General features: G+C 33.2%; 1 protein-coding gene across 14 annotated transcripts in view; it reads right to left on the bottom strand.

The window, feature by feature from the left end:
* Positions 1-2,410: 2,410 nt before the first annotated feature.
* LOC108002221 (syntaxin-binding protein 5) overlaps positions 2,411-24,130 on the bottom strand; it is a 38,338-nt gene continuing 16,618 nt past the window's right edge. For 2 of the 14 annotated variants that reach the window (XM_017063764.2, XM_017063770.3), the window contains 11 exons: positions 20,522-20,821; positions 19,655-20,171; positions 11,427-11,552; positions 11,148-11,267; positions 10,844-10,969; positions 10,510-10,719; positions 8,996-9,104; positions 6,733-6,816; positions 6,323-6,418; positions 6,127-6,251; positions 2,411-6,049 (listed from right to left, as the gene is read on the bottom strand). In XM_017063764.2, the coding sequence (XP_016919253.1) occupies positions 5,787-6,049; positions 6,127-6,251; positions 6,323-6,418; positions 6,733-6,816; positions 8,996-9,104; positions 10,510-10,719; positions 10,844-10,969; positions 11,148-11,267; positions 11,427-11,552; positions 19,655-20,171; positions 20,522-20,821 (2,076 nt within the window). In that variant the 3' untranslated portion in view covers positions 2,411-5,786. Of the gene's footprint in view, positions 6,050-6,126; positions 6,252-6,322; positions 6,419-6,732; positions 6,817-8,995; positions 9,105-10,509; positions 10,720-10,843; positions 10,970-11,147; positions 11,268-11,426; positions 11,553-14,011; positions 14,508-16,854; positions 16,901-19,654; positions 20,172-20,521; positions 20,822-24,130 lie in introns of those variants that run through there. The other 12 variants (XM_062080676.1, XM_062080677.1, XM_062080678.1 and 9 more) reach the window with 10 other exon arrangements.

Here is a 24,130-nt window from a genome sequence, read left to right as displayed (position 1 = left end):
TTCTATCTTTAAGATGCGAATCTAAAAGTGCATAAATTTTTAATAAAAAACTAATGATTAATTAATTTTCAACGTAATCGAAATGGTGAGAGATATCAGGAACCGTATAACCAAAAATAGTAACACGTTTTTTCTTATCCTTTTCGATGACGTCACGAATACCTCCTTGCACATTCTGCTATGCTAGTAACGAGTCGAAGCTTCCACGATCCAAACGCGAGATGGCGTCAGTTACTCTAAACTCATCGACTCCTTTTAATTTCTGGCCGAAATATATTCCGTCGATAATGTACAGCTTCTGATAAATAGTTCTGAAAGAAATTTTTTAAAAGTATTTTTATACCGTATACATCATATATCCCACGAAGTTCGGTTAGTATATAAATATTAAATAAGAAGCGAATTTCTTTTTCTATTCAATTTCATCTTTTGATTTGTACGATACGAACGCTGATTCTGTACGTGCAAAGAAAACAGAAGCGTTCTTTCATTTTAATACGATTCTGATTATTTTTTTTCTTTTTTTTTTTTAACATAGCATTTATCGCAACGTAATTGTTCGACAAAAATAAATGAAATATGCACGATCAGACGGAACGCGAGGAAAATTCTCGTGACGCAAGCACGCGAAGAAATATATAAAAAAAGGGGGTAAGAAATTGACGTGGAAGCGAAAATTGAAGGGAATGTTGAAAAGATAGACGTATCGCAAATAATTGCCACGTGCAGTTTAACAGCTACCTGAGATGACTGAGGGTAGAGGGAAGGTACCAAGGCAGCTATTTAACATTCCGCCTCATTTCCTGCCGCCACCCTCTTCCTCAGCCCCCGTGTCCCGAGTCCCCGCCCTTCCCCTATTTCTCCTTGCTCGTTCCGGAGGAAACGTTGCGCTCGATGCGAAAATTGCTTCGCCAAGAATTATTGACTATAAATTACTCGTCTCGCTACCCTAACCTCTCGGTTGCACCGTTACTCATGCAAATGACGCAGCGAAGCCCGCGGGCCCTTTTCGGTTTCTCTCGCTCGCCTTATTCACTGTTACCACCGATCCAAAGAGTAAACGGAAAAGTAGGTTGGAAAAGGCGACTCTCTCGATATTGGCCGCCAATTGCCGCGCATTTACATTTTATTACTACGCGTACTCGAGGCAGACTATCGCTCCCCCCGGCTCCCCCCTCTTTTCCTCCTCCCCGCCCGGCAACCTTCGCTCGCCACCTTACCGTGTTTCGATTGTCATTGGGGGGGAGGGATCGCGATTCCAAAGATTCTTCTTGCTCCAACAGACGTCGAATACCTCCACCCTCGGGGGAATATTGCTCTTTCAAGGCTTCCCGTGAAACGACACCGATCAATTACGAATCGGTTAACGAATGTTGTAAAAAATTCTCTCTCTCTCTTATTTTATATCGTAATATCGGATTATATAAAGGACAATTGTTAAACGATTGATAAAATATATTTATTTACATCATCGAACGAGATTGAGTTTTCGGTGAAATTCGACGTTTTCTTTCTTCATAATTTTTCTCGAAGAAGTTGGGGAGGAGAAGAGGTACCGAAGAAGGAAAAAGGAGGAAATGAAAAGGGAGGTGAGGAAAAGGAGAGAATGGAAGAGGAGGAAGAAAAAGAACGCGGTACAGTGAGGCTAAATTGAATTTTTTTCAATTCATTCCACTTCCCACAAGCGAGCTCAGAACTCGATGAGTATCTGTACGCGACAGCGGCGCCTATTCGCGGTAAATTCTCATTATTTTTAAATTGGAAATGAGAAGTGTGCGCGGCGGGTGTGGTTGAGAGCCTACCGCCTTTATCGCCGTGGAATAAAAAAAAAAACACCAGGAAGCCCTGGTGCTGCGGCGTCTGTATTATTCCAGACCGATGCCTATCCTAACTGCGGGAGCGTCGCAAAAATTAATTTAATTACCTGGCCGGTGTCAATAACAGTAATCGTTCTCCGATTTAAAACTTCGATCGAGTATAATCGGCCTAATTTTCCGCGTCGTTCGCATTATTAATCGCTCCTTGTCGCTTCGATCATCTATGTAAATATTTCTCCGATCAAGAAATGCACGCGATATATAAACGGGCGTTCTTTCTCTTTTTTATTTTACAACGTAACGTTTGTAATTGTAAAAAAAAGAAATTTACGTAGCAAAAATTTATGGGTTCTTTTTTTTTTTTGCTTTAAATACTAATAATCCCAATGATAAAAGAATGAAAAATAGTATCGCGATAACGATGTAATCTCGTCGTTCGTTTCGAAAATATTCTCGGGTCTCTATCATTTATTTTCGTATTTTCGAACGATCTTGCGTATAAAATTAAAATTGAAATTAATACATAGAGATGACCGGTGAATAAATTTCATAAATTTCTTACGGAAAATTATTTGAAAGAAAAGAAGACTTGGTTTGGTTCAAACTCATTTATTAATCGGAGCCAAGATACAGTCTGTCCTCGAGGCAGTACTTTTACAATAACATGGTATATTATATTTCTTGAAAAATAAGAATTGTACTAGATTAGTAATAGTATAAATCGAGAGTATTAGATATTTCGCTGCATCTAAGGACAAAAATTTCATGTACAATGTATTAGATTTACAGATTCAGGCCACAGCGTCGAAATAGGATATTTAGACAGAATAGACGTGATGAACATTCGATACGAAGGAGGATACAGAGCGAGTGGAGGGGGAAGAGGTAGGTCTAAACGCACGGTCGTTCAACGAGACAGAACGGCACGGAATTGTACGTTGGAAAATATTTGGCCGTACGTTCGTGCGAAAATGAAAACTCTCGGATATATAATTATAACGATGGATCGATTTGTTGAAATTAATAATAATAATAATAACAACAACAACGGATGGAAAATAAATTCGCAAAAAGAACGTTATCCTCTTTTTTATCGAGCTTAGTAGAGAAGAATCGTGCGTTATATAACGAAAAGAATTTCTAATTAAATCGAACGACGATATTAAAGAGACGAACCAAGTTTACAACCGGATAAATTCTGCACGTGCGTGTATGAAAAATAATTTCTTCGATCGGGCATAACGATAAATCTCTGGTTTTTACGATTTCCTGTCCTGCGTTTCCTCGACACAGTGAAGCGAAACGAAATATAGGAGTTAAAATTTGGATAATGCGTATAATCTCCAAACAATAATTATCTTTATATAGTTTATCGTTCGTATCGTATCTAGTAGTTTTAAATTACTTCATTTATTACAACAATAAATTATTTTCAAACATATGTCAACCTGTTTGATATGATAAATAATTCAGAATCACCTAAACGATAGTCTTTATACAACAAGTGTTAGAATATGTTATATTATCAAACACTTAAGTAATAATGTATTTCTTGTTTCTTGTCTGCAACTATTATACATTTAACTACTATTCTATTTTTAGAGCGGTAAACAACTTTTTCTCACTTTCACAAAAGATCCGAGAAGGATATTTTTATCCGCGTAATACACTATTGGTTTCTTTTTCTTCTTCTTCTTTTGTAGGATATCGGTATAGTAGTAGTAGTAGCAGTAGTAGTAGTAGTAGTAGTAGAGTAGTAGTAGTAGTAGTAGTAGTAGTAGTAGTAGTAATAGTAGTAGTAATAGTAGTAGTAGTAGCAGTAGTAGTAGTAGTAGTAGTAGTAGTAGTAATAGTAGTAGTTTTCCCGTTTATGTTTTGTATATATATATATATATATTTATAATCACACGATAGCGGTTACTTTTTTTGATTTTTTTTGTTTTTTGTTTTTTTTTTGTTTTTTTTTGTTGGGACTTTATTTTATATCTGAGGAAATCTGTGGCGTATCGAGCTGCTGGATTTCGAAGACTATCGAGACTATCAAGACGATAAAAGCTGTCGCGAGAAAAGATATTGATTTAATAAAGTTAATAAAAGTAGAATTAATTCTCGGTTCTCTTGTGTTCGTTATACTTGTGTGTGTGTGTGTATATATATATGTAATGTATATCACAATCCCAAAATTCGAAAAACTTTTCATATGGATATTACAATTACGATATTCGAGCAAGTCCACCCTGTTTCTTGTCGTGGACCACAACGGTATAATATTAATACATCTCGTGACAAAAGTGGTTCATCGTTCAGTTGTTCACCAACGAACCTCTACTTACGTATATTGTCCGAGGGAAATTATAATCAAGTAGTTTGTTCGACTCAACTCGAAGAAATTGCGATCTAATTAATTCTCTGCAGGACACGTTATATATATATATAATATAAGTTTTTTTATGCGGGTGATTAGTACCATTAACATCAACTATACAATTATTGCTATGGAAGCAGTACGACGATTCAGAATCTCGATAAATTCAAATGAACTTACCACGATACGTACTATATACGGCATACATACGTATGTATATGTATAATATATATATATATATATTGTCTTTAAATAATCTAATCTACGTATAATTTTTTTAAAATTACAGTAGCTCTTCTTCCCTCCTTCATCGTACCATAAATTCAGTTGAATTCATCATCGACGCTGAACTAGCGTAACTTACAACACGTTATTATACAAACAGCTCTTTGTTTTAACGTATAATATTTCTTTCTACTGCATTTGTTTCCTTTATGTACATAGCGTATCTAGCGATAACTACGATTAATAACAACTAATATATAGTTTATCAACGATGCGACAGGTTTATCTCGATCGATAATACTAATATAATCCCGAAGATCCGATACATCGTAGGTAAATCATATATTATACACCGCATTCAACTTTTATCTCGGTTGATTAATTTAATTTACCTTTATTGTCAATACATTCGGACCAACGTCGATCTTTTCAATTTTCAATTTCCATCTTTTTTTTGTTTTTTTTTGTTTTCGTTTATTTATTTTTTTTCCTCCCCTCCTACTTTATTTCATCTTTATCACGGATAAATTAATTAATCGTAACGTGTTTTTCACCCGTTCCCTCTTACAATGGGATTTGTTACAGGACGTCCGAATGGATTAACAAATATAGCGATCGGTTAAAAGGCGAATTGTTACATAATTGTGTATTGACTCGCACGTAGTTGAATCCTATGCCTGCCTAAGATAGTACTTGGTTTCCTTTATACCTTATTTAACCTATATATATGCGCTATAATAATTTCTTTTATCTCGAATATAGCAATCATCCTCGCTTCTCCTCGATTTTATCCGTGCTTGATTCACACTTGGTTAACGTGCATATCGTTCGTCTCTTCGCTTTATACCTTATGTATATAAGTAGTATATATATATATATATTTTGAGGTTATAACACATTTTTGAGAAATCGCGCATATATATATATATATATATTTAATCTTATATCTGTGTTATACGTGTATATATACGATTCTTTTTTTTTCCTTTTTTAATATTCTTTGTTGAAAGATGTGCGTGTGTATATATATACCTGCTTGTAAAAGTATCTCGTTATATGTCTCCTTTGCTCGTGCTCCATTTTCGCTCTCCCATTCTCTCTCTATTTCTCTCTTTCCTCTTTCTTCTCGTCTTCGAAGCACGCACGCACGCATTCACGCATTCATTCACACGCCTCGTATCGCTCGCATGCCCTTTATCACGTAACATGTTTCCTGTGTGTGCGTGTAGTAAAGTTCGCGATTTATCCGATACAGGAGTTTATCCCTTCCAACGACATAGCTAGTACGTAGACAGAACTCATGGGTGAAACGTGAACGCTAGACTGCAATGTAATCGCACGCAATCCGAAATTCGAATCTCGATCGGCGGCCTCGATCCTCATAGCTGGTACCATTTCTTGTCCTTGTATTTGAGCATCAATCCGTGGGCAGATTGAGAGAAGCTCTCGGCCTCCGACATCATCCGCGCCGTCCTGTCCTCGAGCTGCGACAGCTTCTCGCCTCGTTCCAGCACCATTTGATGGGCCAGGTTCACCTCGCCCGTCGCCGTTGTCACGCGCTCGCGAAGGCTCTCGGCCCCTGCGTTCGGCCCCGGTATGTGCTTCGCCACCGTGCGGGAAGCTCGCCCGCTCGACTCGCCGACTGCAATTATCCGTTGGAAGCTTTTTCTTTTCTTTTCTTTTCTTTTCTTTTCTTTCCTTTTCTGAAAAACCACTCACATAATTCTTCTCTGTCCAGACTTCGCGACCCCCCGCCGAACAGGCCTTTGAAGAAACTCTCTTTGGGCGGCTCGGGCATATCGTGACCGATGAACAAGTCTCCCATCATCTCGGTTAACTCGCCGCTGGAAAGGAAGAAAGAAAGATGAGAAAGAGAATTTCTTTTAACTCGGTTCAAAATAAACAATTCGATTACCAAAATTGACTGGAAACGGAAAACTTTTGGATCTCGGTAGGCGAGGAGAGGTACAAGCCGTGGCCTCTATTGCTGAAGCAAAGCGTTTTTGCAATTCTGTAAAAAAGATGTGGGATCGTTATCGATGCGTTCTCTTCACTTCGCAGGGTATATACGATATATGCGTAGGTTTCGTCGGGACGTAACATCGAAATTGAGAAAAAATATAAAGCTTCTTTTTTATCGAGTGATAATAAAAGGGATTAATGAAAAATCGAAGCGATCGTTGGCATTACCGTGATAATAAACAGAGGAAAGGAGGAATCGAAAAATAATATGCGGAGAAATATAATGTGGGTGATAATACGCGCTAGGCATTGCATATTGTATAAAATACATATTGTGAAAAGTGTATTTTATAGATCACTTACTGATCGGTATCGCCATTAACAAAGAGTTGATGACCCCATATGGACAACATGGGGTCTACAATGCCATGTTTTGTAGTCTGAAAACTGTTAGAGATTACAGAGACAGGAGAAAAGTGAGCGTTAAGCCATACACGAGTAAAAAAGAGATTTTTAGTTCGCATTAATTAGCATTAACCCTTAAAACATCGAATCTTTCTTTCAGATATATTCTCAAAACAAAATAATATATTCCACTTGATCCCAGTTTTTTTTCTCTCTCTCTTTCCAAATATGTAAGTATGTAGAAAAAACGATGTAAGAAAAACGAAATACAATAATAACAATAATGTAAAATTAATGATTTATCGTTTCTTGCTAAAAAGTCAAGTGTTAAATTTTAAATCTAATATAAAAATTAAATATAGCGAATTTCCATAATATTCATATTCTGATTTGTGTTGATTTGTCTACGAAAAAAAAAAAATGTCCATACAAATAAGAGAGATTTTTCTTATCTGTGTATTACTTATTACGTATATAATTCTACCAGATGATGTGTTAATTAAAAATTTCCTGGAAAATCAATATCAAAATTTAATGGAATATCTGAAGTGTTAAAATATTATAAATACTTATATATATATATATCTACTATACTACAGTTTACGTTAAGATACTAAGGAAAAAATGTGATATAATTGTCGAAAAAGGAATAACAATCGAGTAATGATTAAATTTTCTAACGACTAAAGAGATTTTTTTTATAAAAAAGAAAAAAAAAATAGCAAGTATCTCGAGGGATTTCTAATCTGTAAGAAGGTACAAAAAATTAAAAATACCTTACATTTTATATTTTATAAAACATTCTTAAAGAGTCTTACTTAATCAAGTAACTAATTACATGAATACGTTAATCAGGATATGAATATTTATATTATTCACTATAACTAGTTAACAAGAAGAGATGTTACTATATAAATAAAAAAGTATAAAAGTTGAAGATGCAAATACGATATCATTTTTGAAACGAATAACGACCAATTCATTAAAATAATAGCAATTTGAAAAAATTTTTTTCAACTATGTGGAAGATATAAAGAAGTGCAATATAGAATTGTGCTTGTATAAAGAATTTCTACGCAAGGCATGCTATAAGTGTATTAAGGGTTAACGAATATATACATATGTACGTATGTATATATAATTAAATATAGTAAAGAAATTACATGCTATAAATATTAGTAAAATTAATATCGTTATCATATCACTAGTATCGTAATTGATTATTTATTATATATCGGTGTTAAATATAAGATATAATGTCTAATCAACATTCAATCAGCTACATGGTGCATAACGCTATACAATGAAACAACGAACGTTTAAATTCGCGATATATTTATTTATTACGAGCAAAACTATACCTGAAATTTGTAATTTGAAATTGTTCTCGAGTTCGTTCTTCGAATTCATTCTTACGTGCGTGTATTAATGTATTTTCAATTTTTAAATTTTTAATACGATAAACGATATAACTTTTTTTTATTAGAAACAACGATTAAGTGCTCGAGAAAGTAAAGTAAAATAGAAAGGAATCGTCATACTTGAAATCAAATCAAAATTAACTTTTAAACTTCGGTTTTCGAAAATTTATCACGCCTACTTTCGCGAAACAGTAATTTTTCTGTAATTGATAAAAAGATTTAAATGTTACGTCAGTAATGACATCAAATTTATATACAATTTGGACGAAGAATTAATATATATATATGTATATAGCCATTTATTTTTAACATCTTACCTATATTTCTTTTCATTCTTTGTTGATAGCAATTTTTAATTAAGATTAAAATTACAATATTTCTCGAATAATAACGAAATTGTACAAAGTTTGTCAATTGATATCATAATAATACTTTAAAACAGAGAGGATTGTAAAAATATAATCGGAGTTAAATTTCAAAAAGAAATTAAGAATTAGAAAGCGCTCTCACACGTGCATTGTCTACGCAAAATTGTTATCTTTTTTTTTTTTTATTACTCGCTATAGTATTTATATATATATATATTTATTGCGAAAACGATCGATTAGAAGTATTAGGCCAAGAGAAGAATTTTATTAATATAAAATAAGTTTTACGCTACCGTTCAATATAATATTATAAAATGTTGCTGTATTAAGAAAAGTTGCAGTGGCATGTTAGTGCATTATATACCATGTGCAATTGTAATCGTTATTTTGCCGCAAAAAGCAAATTATCCAGGGTATAATTGTTATTCTTACCTCAAATCTATAAGCGGTAGAAAATCGACGTCTATAAGTGGCCTCAGACTTGGCAAACTATAGGTGGCTATGTGACCATTCGAAACGTAACAAACGAGACACACGTTATCTGAAATAAACAAAAGACGCTTCTTTATAACAACGAACGAAATTTTATAAAATTGGTCGAAGAAAAAATTTTGTACAATGAAAAATATAAAAATAATTGCGGACCTTTTAAAGTCGTAACTTTTGCTTCGATCACGTAATCCTTTATTACTAAATTTTAATTTTTAATTTAGTTGAAAAGATTCGGACGAATCGATCGAAAATTGATCGAAGAAAGAATTTTATATGATAAGAAATGTAAAAATACTTATACACTTTTTAAAATCGTAATCTCTACTTTGATCACGTATTCCTTTACAAATTTATCTCGTTGAAAGATTCAGATCCGACGAATCGATCGAAAATTGATCGAAGAAAGAATTTTATATAAGAAATGTAAAAATACTTATACACTTTTTAAAATCGTAATCTCTACTTTGATCACGTATTCCTTTACAAATTTATCTCGTTGAAAGATTCAGATCCGACGAATCGATCGAAAATTGATCGAAGAAAGAATTTTATATAAGAAATGTAAAAATAATTCTGCACCTTTTAAAATCGTAATCTCTACTTTGATCACGTATTCCTTTACAAATTTATTTCGTTGAAAGATTCAGATCCGACGAATCGATCGAAAATCGAAGAAAGAATTTTATATAATAAGAAATATAAAAATAATTATGGATCTTTTAAAATCTTTACTTTGATCGCGTATTCCTTTACAATTTTATTTCGTTGGAAAGATTCAGATCTGACGAATCGAAAATTGATTGAGGAAAAAATTTTATGTAATAAGAAATATAAAAATAATTATGAATCTTTTAAAATCGTAATCTCTGTTTTGATCGCTCGTTTCTCCGAGGAATCGATCGAAAGTAAGAAGACAAAATTTTGTGTAATAAGAAATATAAAAAATAAAAAAAAATAAATAATTACGGATACAAATTTACAAATTTATTTGTAAAGATCCGACGAATCGATCGAAAGTAAGAATTTTATATAGTAAGAAATAAAAAAAATAAAAAAAAAAATAATTACGGATACAAATTTACAAATTTATTTTTTAATTTTTTAATTTTATCGGAAAGATCCGACGAATCGATCGAAAGTAAGAATTTTATATAGTAAGAAATAAAAAAAAATAAAAAAAAAAATAATTACGGATACAAATTTACAAATTTATTTTTTAATCTTTTAATTTTATCGAAAAGAACCGACGAATCGATCGAAACTAAGAAGACAAAATTTTGTACAGTAAGAAATATAAAAATAATTACGGATATGATCCTTTTAAATTTCTTTACAATTTTATTTTTTAATCTTTTAATTTTATCGGAAATCGATCGAAAGTAAGAAGACAAAATTTTATAGTAAGAAACATAAAAAAAATATAAAAGAAATACAATATAATTACGGATATAGACCTTTTAAAGTCGTAATCTCTGCTTTGATCACAATATGAGTTTCGGCCAGTTGTTGCCTGTACAAACAATTTTGAGACGGTAATGCCACGACTCTGGCCTGTTTCTCCGACGCTAATACGACAAATTGGCGATCCTCGAACCCGTCTCCTGTACCTGCTGGCGTATTCATCGATGGGGACATTCGGCTATTCGTACATTTACCTTGACTTCCTGAAACGGGAAACATAAAGACAGTTATCGTTTCTTCGAACCGTTTCTAAACAAATAAGCTCAACAGTTAAACTTTAACTTTGCATCCCATAAATCATAAACAATTAAATCTACAATAACGTACTGTTACGCTCTTTGCTGTCCATACTGTCGTCTTTCCAAGACTCGTAAGAATACGGAATCAGGGCACCATTACAATCCAAGAATGACATCGATAGAATGCATCCTTTCAACTTAAAGGTAGATCCGTCTGTGAAAAGTATGGAGGGAGAGAGAGAGAGAGAAAACGTGATTATACGTCAACTACAAAAATTTGCGTATCAAAATTTAACATATCGCCAAAGTTTACCGATAAAGTTGCTTCGATCGTCTATCGAAATATAATAATTTCAAATAATTTCCATAACTTGTTAATAAAATTCACTTACTGCACGTAGAAACAACGACCGGATGCGCGTGTCGTTCTCCACGAGCTGGCGTGTTAAATATCACCGTTTGTATAGATCCTAAAGAGGTACCGATCCAAAGCGTTGGTACGGGGCTGGTATCTTGATTGACGAAAGAAGATGATGAATGAAAAAAGGAAAAAAGGAGAGAAGAAAAAGAAGAGAGAGAGAGAGGTAAATAAATAAATCCTTTACATTAATTAATAAGAGGATTACAAGAAAGAGAGAAGAATCATGCGTAGTTATATTACGGGAACGTACCGCTCTTTTTCGTGTAGGAATCTGCGAACGTAAGGCAGCTGATGGTTTCGGTGGTGATATTCTCGAGCGAGGACATGCTCGAGCTCCTTGACCGTTGAAACGAACTGTCATATTTGTCTACCCGGCCAGCAGTCCCGAGAATAAATGGAAAATTAAAATACCGTAATGTTGGGTAAAAAGGATTTATATTACGATTAGATTTTTTTATATATATATATATACGGACACGACGAGCATGCAACACCTATATTCACAATAAACATCCCCGACAAATTCTTAGCCATTTTTATAAATGAAAATTGAATCAAGGAAAATCGCTAATTAAGAGATCGACAGATCGGATCGAAAGTATGAGAGAAAAAAAAAAAAAAAAAAGAAGAAGAAAACAAAAGGAAAATTTGAGATGGTATTTGATATTGACAAGACAGATGTGACGTGGCGAGAGAAATAGCGATAATTGTAAACAACAATAATAATAATAACAGCGACAGCAACAACAACAACTATCACGACTAGAGTGTATATATATCTCTCTTGATATATATATATATATATATATAGGACAGTTCACAGAATAACATATCTTCCATTCATTTCAACATTCATCAAGTCGATCCGACGTGTGTTCTATTCTGTCGCAGAATTGGAATTAGAATGCCAACGCAAAATGAAAGGATAAAATAATAATAATATATATATAAGAAAGGAAACAAATAACATTATTGGTAATTGTTATAATCGAGAGATCGGTGAATCGAATAGTTCCATCGTGTTAATTATCCAAAAATTCGAAAAGGGATTTTTAATCGATCAATCTTCCCGCATTTGCCCAAAGTGATTGAAAATCGAAACGCGCGTGAAAGAAAATTTATTTCTTTTTTCAAATTTTGCAAATGGTGGAATTAAATTTCAGATCAGTTTTATTCCGAAGTAAAGAAGTTGTTCGCTTCAACTTGTCTTATTTATTGTAATTATCAAAAGAGATCGTTTTTTTCTTTTTTAAATCCAATCCTGGTTAATAATCGACAAAAAAAAAAAAAAGGAAATGTCGTTGGAACGAAATTTTCGCCTCTGCATAATATTCATTGTGCAATGCGCTGTCGTCCTCGAGAAATTGAAATCTCGATCGATAATATTGAAATGACGAGTTGCGCCACTCGATCATTTCGATAACGAGATTATAACGGAACAGATATAGATGCAATCCTCAAAGCCGCTCGAAACCTCGAAAGGCGTTGACCTATTTTTTTTTCTTTATTCTTTTTTCTTTTTCATCAAACCGAAAACGTAAATTTTTGAAATAATATACGAGATCGAATAAGAGGGGAGGGGGAAATAAAAAAAGAAATCTCTAATAGGAAGAACACGATTATGCGGTTTGCAGTTTAAAAAAAGGCATTCTGCGACATCCCCGCGAATTCTACGCTTTTGAAGATATATTCAGAATACATTCAGTATACCCGCGTAATATGCACAAGATTTTAATAAAATTTTCAATCGAGTTCTTTTTTTTTTTTTTCTTTCGGAATACGATTCGTAACTTGAAAAATTGATCGAGAAAGATATTATTATTGTTATTATTATTATTATTAATTAGCTCGAGACACGATAAATTCATCTTTATCAACATCCTGTGCATGTTCGATGTTTCGTTAGTTATAATAGTTGTAATAGTGTAACACCGAGCTGAAGAACGAATTCAATCGTTATCATTAGGCAACATTTATCAGAAAGAGAAAAGGAAAGGAAAGAGAAAAGAAAAAGGAAAAAGCCAACCGAAAGATTAGGCAGATAGAATGGAAAAATCGGAAAGAGAACGCGGAAGAAGAATATCTTTCATCAGAGGTGCAGAGTGAGAGAATTAGAAAATCGCACGCAAAGTTGGAAATTGGAATGTGCCGTTTCGTGTCTTTCTTTTCTTTGAGAGAGAGAGAGAGAGAGAGAGAGAGAGAGAGAGAGAGAGAGAAAGTGGAGTTTGACCAAGAGCGAGAGTGAACGAATCTTTAGGAAAAAAAAATAAAAAAAAATAAAAAGAAAAGATGCGATGCAGAGTAATAAAAGTCTGCCCAGAGTAATAATTATAATAATCCACACATCATGTCAGCAAGAAAAAGACCAGACAGTATTTAATTGAAACGTAACATAGCGAAAAAAGAGGCACGATAACGAAGACCAACCTTAAAAAAAAGAAAAGGAAAAAATTTTTTTCTACGCATCTTTTTCCCGACACATGGCTTCTAAGAGAACGAGATCGAAAAAACGCTGGTCTCCATTAATCGTAAATCGAACCTATCGTAAGAAGAATCGCTCTAATAACAATGATTGAAATCAAAGGAAGAACGAAACGGAGGAAAAAAAGCGGTTCAGAGAAGAATAGATTCGTTGATCTCTGATAAATAAATAAATAAATATATATATATATATATAAAATATACATAGAAAAGAATCGATGAATCTATTAATCAAGTATATTTATATATATATATATATATGTATGTGTGTGTTATATGTATATATGTAAATAGCAATTGTATATAGATAGGTAGAGAGATATTAATAATGATAATTCATCGAAATAATACTACCGAAACTGTTATACTGTCTGGTGTTGGAGAGAATATTCTGGTAGTTGAAAGAAGGTTGCGGAGCGGTCGACGAATAGCTTCGTATCTCGGCGCTACGGTGGCTAGGGATCAACGAAGCCGTTGGAAAGTTGTTCAACGAGGAAGAATCCAGCTCATAATGGTTGGTAGTGGTACTCAGACACTTCTGGAGCTTTCTTATACCCTGAGCACGAGATTGACGTGGCTCGACCGTAAGGGATTTGCGAGAACTCGCATTCGAGGTGGAGGCGACGACATCGTCGTCGCAACCGGCATTTACCACGGTATTCCGAACACCCGATCGAGGGCTAGTGCACGCACCGCCCGCGGCGCTACTTTCGCTATCGGAACCAGCGTCGCCGCACGGGCTACAGGGGCTATTACTATCGGCGTTGTCACCTTTCTCACCGCAACCACCACTACCACCAACGACCATTGTACCTCTTCGCGTTATCGCCAACACGCACATCCCGTTCATCTACAAATCATCGACAGATCAACTGTGAAGAAAATATAATCAGCAGTCTTGTGTATCCCCGTTTCTCAACTTCGAAAAAAAAATAAATAAATAAAGGGAAGAAATATATCGCCTTCTTACGCACTCTTACTTCCTTAATAATATTATTACGTCAACGATATAATTAACTTCTTATTCTTCCAGGTAATACTCTCATTTTTTTTTTCTTTCATTTATTTCCTTCAAATGATTGCGCATTCGATCTGCGCATACGATACAACGTGCTAAAAAGATAAGATTTAGTTCAATTTTTGTTCTTTTCGTTTCATTCAGAGAAAAGTAAAGAAAAGGAAAGTGTAGAAAACAAAAGAAAAGAAAACAAAAGAAAACAAAAGAAAAGAAAACAAAAGAAAACGAAAGAAAAGAAAACAAAAGAAAACGAAACAAAAGAAAAACAAAACAAAACAAAACAAAAGGAAAACGAAACAAAACAAAACAAAAGGAAAAGAAAAAGTCTTAGAAACTAATTTGACAGCGATTTGGTGCGAGAAATTTGCTTGTCTTATGTATTGTCTTATTTCTACTATTATTTCCGCTTTAAAGGAATAGCTTTAAAATACAGAGAGAAAGATAAAGAAAGGAAAGTTGATTTAAAATTTAAAATTATATTGATATTAGAAGAAGAACAATTTCTTTTATATAATATATATATATACCTGTGGGTTCCACGTAATCTAAAAATTCTAATAAAGAAATTTTGGTCAACAAGCGCAAAAAACGTCAGAATCGTCGTCGCAACACGACGACACGTGTGCTAAAGCTTTCACTTTTTCCACCTTTTGTGTTTATTCGACTTAAATCCTATTCTTTTGGAAGGCATACTTGTAACAAGTTTTCTTCAACATCGAGAAAAATATTTTCGTGATAGATCGACAAGGAAATTACGACAATTATCGATGATAGAAGAATAAAAAAAAAATAAATCGATACGTACATCGATTCATCCATAATATTTTTCGTTCAATAATATATATGATATTCCAAACGAACTAAAAAAAAAAAGAAGAAAATCGTAAAAAAAAACGTCACGAAAATGAAAAATTATTCCACTGTTCTTTTTTTTTTAATTCAATTTCGTCTAATCTAATCCAAATTATATCGATCGTTTTAAAGTAACAAGGATTCCCTCCTATCTGTCGAGGCTAAATAAAAGAACGAAACGATTAATGAGAAAAAATATACGTGACGGAAGATTCTATTCTATTTTCTTCGCATAGATGATTATTTCTAAGATTTGCTATGTGGAATATCGGCATATATTATGCAGAGTCCTTTATAGCAGTCAGTCAATGTCTGGTAAAAAAGAAAAAAAAAAAAAAAGAACAAAAAGAACAAACGAAATAAAGTATTATGCGGACATATACGATGATGCAATGATGTTATTTGGGAAAAAGAAAGAAAGAAAGAAAGAAAGAAAGAAAGCAAGAAAAGAAAAAAAAAATGACACGATGATATTTTTTCTTTTTCTTTTTTTTAATTTCACGCCCTGTTGTCATTGATTGATGCCGTAACCATCCGTGTTATTATTATTACTATTGCTATAGCGTGCAAATTATTAAAAAACATATCGAGAAGCTTTGAAAAGCGATGTTTTACCGAGAGAAAGGTATGTAGAATCGTTAAACGAATCCTATGACATCGTATTTTCAAAAAAAAAAAAAAAACAAACAAACAAACATACACATATCAGAGTATGGAAAGCATACATATGTGTATACGATTCTTATATATTATATTCTTATACATATGTATATGTGTGTACATATGAAAATGTATCACGTATCGCCAATATCGGCTGATAAATTATTTATCGGCTGAGAATTATTTATTAATGGAGGAGGAGATTCCGAATAAGAAAAATAATTGCTTGCGTAATTAAGATATTCAGAGAGAAAATTTTGAATCTCCAATGATGAATATAAGAAAATCTTTTTTGAAAATAACTCTTTTTACTCGGAATTTCGATCATCCATTAATAGCGTCCGTCGATCGATATCGGATACATTTTGATTCAGCTTTGGCAATACGTATGTAGGAATGAAAAAGGTTAAAAAAAAAAAAATGTTGAAAATATCAGCGTGAATTATAACGGCGCTCGATCGAATCGCACAGTTAGATAGCACAGATAGTTGAGAAAGAAATAAAACAGCGCGCTTATTCATCATGTTCACGCGGGAAAATTATCCGTTTTTACAAATTTTTTTTTTTTTTCTTCTTCTTCTTCGGAATGAACATATATATATATAACTTTTCTCTCGGTGATCGGACAACTGTCAAAAATGTGAAAAACCTTTTTTTTTTTTTTTACCTGAATCAACCTTGCTGTCGGGGAAGACCGCAAAACTGATTTGAACCTGAAAAAGCGTCAAAGTAGAATCTCTTCACATTTTTAATTAGTAGATTGATTTTTATCGCTCAGAGGGTATAAATTTTTTGCGAGTTCTTTTTTTTTTTTCTTTTTTTTTCAAATCAGAAGAAAAAAATCTAATTTTACGTATTATTATGTAATCGGTTACGGTACACTTCGGAGGAGAATTCTTGAAACGTTTGACAAACAACTCGAGGGGGAGGGGAAGAGTGTGTGTGTATATATATAATAATAATAATAATAACAATAATAATAATAATAATACCGTTAAAAATGGGGGGGGGTAGGATATATATATATTTATACAAATCGAAATACGGAAATTCACACAAAATGATGGGCACCAAAAAAAAAATAACATATGCGAATATGTATAGTTTCAATATATATATACGTACGTAAACTACGCATTCCAAATACTCGTAATATGGGTATACAGATATATATATATATATGCTTGTATGTAAAAAAAAAAAAAAAAAAAAAAAAGACAAGTAGTCTTTTCTAGTAAAACGAACAAGGCGTATGGGATACAAGCTGTATAAATGTGGATTAATGAAAATGTCGCAATATAATTGGGATATATACGTATATCTCTCTGCTCCGCGATATCCTAATCGGGATAATTATATAATAAATTCAATCGCCTCTTTCCAATCGATCTCTTCTTCCTTATTTGCAGCAACTCTTAAAAAAAATTACGTGTAATACGTACGTATTTTTCGCGTTCTGCAGCTGTTCTGCGGCTGTCAAACGAGGCAATTAATCAAACGTACGCGGCGTTAATTTTATATAAGAAAGAATGAAAGTAGTACAAAAAAAAAAAAAAAGAAAGGAAAAACTTTCAACGAGCTTGAAAATTGAATTGAAATTTCTCGTTCTTTAAAACGTAGAAAACGTAGGCACCCTCTTTCAGTACAACCCTATCGATGAAAATGCGAGATAAATAACGACGAGTCTGCACTCTTGTTCCTAATCCCTTACTCAAAATTCCTTCTTGTATACGTGTGTGTATATATATATATATATCGATGAAACTTGATTGACTGACTATTATATCAGACTCTACATTTTCCAACAGATCGGGGAGAAATTCCACATAACCTTTTCTTTTTCTTTTTTTCTATACTTGTACTTTTTCATCCATGGTTCAGAAATTCAATTTATCCCTTTAAAAATTCACCATTCTCGTTCTCGCGTCGTGGTGTATTTAATATACTCGTAAAATCATATTGAATCGAAAGTACGAAAAAATACCAGATTTGCACGAGTAGAACTTTATATATCGTTGTTAAATCTTGTGATATTAATGATTTATGAGAGGGGAGAGAGAGAGAGAGAGAGAGAGGGGAGGAATGATCAAAATGATCGATCCAACTATACGTTTATATATATATATATGCACGTATATACTTTAAAACGAACGAAAATTTTCGTTCTATCGATTTTCGAATGTATCGTTCGAAAATTCCTAGAAAAAAAAAAAAATAAAAATAAAAATGTCACGATAGATGATACATGCTCCGCGGGAATGAAAGGGTTCTACTACTTTCTTCATGTGCAGCGGTTAACAAATAAAAAAACTAGATAACATTAGTCCTATATATATATACATATATATATATATACACATATACATATATATATATATAGTGTTAACGTTTGCATATATTAGTCATGCACAAAAATACAAATGTTATTCTAATCAAATACAAAAGATAAAGCTTGGGGATCTAATAATATCGCAATTGGCTTTGTTCTTGCAAGCTGCTATTTTTTTTTTTTTTTTTTTACGTGCGCGTCTCATCCTCAGATTTATGTGAGTCGAATACAACAGATAAATTTTTCTTTTCTTTTCAATTTTTTTTAAATTGAATTACGCGCACGACCTAAGTTTAGTCTTTCTCTTTTTCTTTTTTTTTTTTGCTCCCGTTATTCGCGCGAATAAGTGAAGAGAATCGAGAAGATGGAACACAATCGCGGGCAGTAAAATAAAGAGTGAAAGTAGAAAGAATAAAAACGCGATTGGACACGCGTATTCTTTCGAGCGAAACGAGCAGAATGTAAGTAACAACGTTTCACATAAACCTTTGATTCCAACGGTTATATATTTTGGCCAAAGCTTAATTCGTTTACGTATACGTATATATACGTGTATATATACGTACAATATATGTACACGTATACATATTTCGATATCAATAGTTATATTACCTCTAAAAAGTTTATTTTACACGAATCTACGAGCATCCTAGGCCTTCTTTTAAAATCGAAAAAAAGAAAAAAGGTAGAAGCATCGTCGAAACGTAGCACAGCTTTTTTTTTTTCTATGTAATTGATCTAATTTTTTTTCTTTTTCTTTTTTTTTTTTTTTTGTAGAACACAAGTACACGCTTATACACGACGAACGAGGCATCGCGGAGGGATCCGTTTCTTTCTTTCTTTCTTTCTTTCTTTTCGATCGAAGAAGTCAGTTGGCAGTGAAACGCAACGACGTTACGATTGAAAGAAAATGTTGTTAGTTAAAACGAGGAATCAAATTCAATCACTCGGATTCCACACTAGAAAAACACGCACGTACTCTCCATTCTCTTGTGTTAATAAAAAAACGTTCAACTCTACACGTGGTCACATCTCTAAATGCGTACACGCACACACGCGCGCGCACGCCACACACACGCACACATATGGGCACAACACAACAAACTCTCTTCACTACTCTCTAATTATAAACACTTACTGAATCTTCTTATTAGATTGTAGGTGAAAGATTCGGGGGCCGTGTTCGTTTCCTCGCATCGTAGGTCACAAATCATGGTCGGATCATTTTTCGCAAATTTTAAATTCGGCACCGACAACAAACGACCCTCCCTTTTCGCTTGCCTCATCTTTACGATCTTCTTCAATATAGGGGGCCTCGATTCTTGGCTCTCGGCCAACGTCAAATTAACAGGCCGGGCCACACCTCCGTCCGGCCTCCTCTCCGCGGGGGGAGCCTCTCTCTCCCCCCGCCCGATCCATCTGTTTCTATCTGCGGCGTCGATCGCCACCACCGCCCTCCTCCTCGCTTCCTCCTCCCGATTCTTCCTCTTCCCTGTCTCCTCGCCCGTCGGGCTCTCCCCGCGCTCCGATAACGAGTCCTCGGGCGACAATGATGATTCCGACACGATACTCTCAACTGGAGACAACGAACTCGCGTTTTCGTTCACGTTACAGTAAAAAACGCAAGATTTCTGACTGCTAGTATCACTGCCTACCTGTTAACAATGGGGTACTTGTATATACTTTTTTTATCCTCTGGTATTAGTAGCCCGTCTATTCCTAATCTTCTCTTCGTACGAAGAAGCAACGTTATTGATTAATTATTGATTTTTCCACCTCTCTACTAAGTATTCCTTTCTTTTTCCCTTTCCATTTTAATTCGAGCAAAAGTTTAGAAAATTTATAAAAATATAGGTGAAAAGTATAGAAATTTGAAAAGAGAAATAAACATAAGATGGATTGTTCTTACATCTCGACTCTAGAGTCTCTAAATAGATAAAAAAAAAAAAAAGAAGAAGAAGAAGAAGGAGAGAATATCGAAGAATACGAAAAAGCATACAAGTACCCCATTCTGAGACGTGAGCAAAGCCGGCGAGAAAGTACTTTTTATTTTCAGATCAACCTTGCTGAGCTGCCTCTTCAGATTGAATCCTTTCCAACCGTGATGATTCTTAGCGCACTCTTCCTCGTTAACCGCAGATTTATTGATCTCAATCACAGATTCCTCCGCGGTTCCCTTATCGTTATTGCTCCCAGTTTGATATTCGTGGCCGCGAGGCGGCGGACATTTCTGAGAATGTTGACCGTCCCTGTCGGCCACCATCCCTAATAATCCTTCAGATTCCGCGCCAGTGTCCCCACGAGTCTGACGGATCATTAACCATGTTGGATTTTGCACAGTGAAATTAATTTTTCGTGTATTAAATGAGAAACGTCAAAATTTTTTTTTAATTCTAATTCTAAAAGCACCTTACGCACACATATATATATATATATACATACATATATATATATACACGTTACACGCGCAACATACCGTTGCAATATATCGCTTGCGTGTTTGCTAACGCTTCTTATCGCTACATAACCGCACCGTATCTCGTCAAATTTTGTCAAGCAAGATATATATATATATGTAATATAACTTGATAACACGTTACTACTCGTATATTTATCTACGAATTTCATTGTGAATTAAAAAACAAAAGGAAAAGAAAGCTTTTTATAATCATCAAACGAAGAAAATATCGCAAACGCATGGTCAGTCACTTGTCACTTCCCAAATGGACGACGCAGTTATCGAGAAATGTTGAGAATGAAGAGTGCAGACAAGGGATAGAGATTGCATTTCGATGAATAAAACCTAAGATGCTCATAGAAACAAATATATCTCGATCAAACGTATTTTTGCAAGATGTATCTAGTGTGATCGGATTTTTTCCAATATTCGGTCATTTTCTGATATGAATGCTCTTAATATTGAGTTCTCTTCTTCGTAATTCAATCTTGACAACGCGCTTGCTCGACAACAACGGATATAGTTATAAGCAAGAAAACAATCGAACCTATTCGAGAGAAACGGAAGGTAGTCACGTTTTAAGTAAGTTGGCTTCTGAACAAGCATGCACGTATATATATATATATACCATAGAGGGTGTCTACAATTTTTCTTTTCCATTCGTAATTCATATCGTTAAAAATTTGCTTACCAAATATTATTGAAACGAGTCGATGAACATGAATACGTATTGTTATTCGAGTTAACTTAATTTCTCGTAATTAATTAATAACAAAAAATCCCAACTATTCCAACGTAAAATTAAAGAAGATGGAAATCATGCAAGATTTATAAGATATATCTAACGAGACACGTGTTTTATATTATTAAAGCCGCGATATCGCGAATATCTCGGTGAAAAAAGATACGAGAGACGCGAAGCTTTTCACGTATGAACTTTTATCCGAAGGAATAAAAAGGTTCTTCTCGCAGCGAGGAAATCTTCGCTATCTTTCATAGTTTTTGAATTATTAAACAACTTTAATGGTATACCCTTCGTTCATATTCGTGTACGCTTTGTGCGCACGTATTTCAAGTGGGTGAAATATTTGAACGAACGCGAAGAAATCTTGCATGGTTTCTTTTTTTTCTTTTATGAAATGAATTATAGCAGATAAATTTCTTCTCTAACAAAGCTTTTTACTAAGCGTATACGCATCGTTTAAAATAGCAGAAATAGTTAAACGTTCGAATTTATCACCGATATTATTTGAAGAATAATAATGTCTTCTTTTCCATCGTAAGATATCTAGCAATTTAATCAAACTTGGCTGCAGTATACATATATTATACACTATACTTACTATATGATATACTCGTTATAAGCAAATTAAAAACATTCCAAAGAATTCTTGGTCGCATTGATTGAGTAAAATAAAAGAAAATATATATATATATATATCTTTTAAGAATTCTATAGAATGCTTCGACTTTTTAATTTTTACTTTTTACTTGATTACTGATACGTATATTTTTATTTTATTATTTCAAATCACCTGCTATAATCGTCATTACTTGATTAATGCTGTCATTTACGGTGGCGATATATGCCTGTAGCTGAAACATTTCGTAACTTCTCGTTATAAATTTGCGTTTTTAAAATCACTACTTTTATTTTATTTAAAATCAGGTACCACTAGAAGAAATAATCGCTTATACATTGACTCTTTTTAAATAGTATCTTACCGTATTTTTCCAAATTTTTAACACGATACAAATACTGTCAGATGTTACTTTTTTTACAATTTAATGATGTGCAGGATGGTACTTTGATGTAATACTCGACTGAAATGTTTGCAATCGCTTTGCTACTTGTTGTCATGTACAACGTAAAAACAAGTAAATCAATTGGAAATTTATATATGTACTCTATTGTGAATTATGCAATTTATTCAAACTACTAAATATAACACTATAAATAAAACACAATACAGATCGTTTAACACAATTACATTTTTTATTACGTTCTCTGTTAATCGTTATAAGAAGAAAGATTTATAATTAACTAAAAAAAAAAATGTGACCATTTTTGTAACCATTTTGAAATATACGTGACGATCATTTTTAGCAATAATTTTCTAATATACAAGACTCAACGTTTAAGTTTAATGTTGCATGTACAAGGGTAACATTTATATAAACGATAAAAATATTCTCTCTAATAAATTATAGTTAATATTTGTTTGAATATCGAATTAAATGCCTATTTTCAAATGAATACTTTTTATGTAAAAAATTTACAGACAGAAGATAAATAACTTTTTTAAAAAATCCGTACGAAAAAAAAAAGAAAAAAGAAATGAAAAATAGGAATATATCGATATATACATATACGTAATAATACGAATAAATTTTACACGCAGCCTCGAATTAATATTATTTATATATATCTCTAAAACATTTTTTCTATTTTTGATATTTTCGTGACAAATAAATCTTGCAATAAAACACATATGTGAACAAGCACGATTATAACGTAAATAAAAAAAAAATTGTCAACAATGTGTGCAACAATATGTATTTGCAAAACGTGCAAATATATAAAAGGTGAAATGCTTGAAAAACGGGTATCGAGTCGAAACGAGCAGGAATCGACACTTTCGTTTCGTTTGATTATCGATATTTAAAAAAAAAAAAAAAGAAAAGAAAGGAACGATTTTGCATATTCGGTATTGTTTCATGCGTTTTTTTTTTTCAACGATACACTATATGCGTTTAATTCGATCATATCGTATAGATTCGTATCGTTGTGAATTGACTGCCATATACGTACATGCACACCAAACGTTTGTGTGAATAAATCGATCAAACTTGTGTATAATTTTTTACATGGGGATATCATTAAAAGCAAAGTGTACAATATGATTAACTGGACATCGGTTTATCAGGAAACTAATTTATCATCTGTGTTACTTGTTTTGCTTCTCGTTACTACGTATTTAACATCGATCGATAACTTCTAAATACGATTGAAAGCTAAAAATTATCTACCAGTTAACTACCTACTTCTCTCTCGAACTTCTGCTCATTTTTTCGCAATAAAATAACAACAATATGGTCGCATATTCATATCAAACGAAAATAAAATTATCTAGCTGTTTCTTTAAACGAAAAAAA

This window comes from Apis cerana, linkage group LG10 (assembly GCF_029169275.1).
Source record: "Apis cerana isolate GH-2021 linkage group LG10, AcerK_1.0, whole genome shotgun sequence".
NCBI lineage: Eukaryota > Metazoa > Arthropoda > Insecta > Hymenoptera > Apidae > Apis > Apis cerana.
Note: the sequence above shows the minus strand (reverse complement) of the source record. Positions and strands in the feature narration are given on the sequence as shown.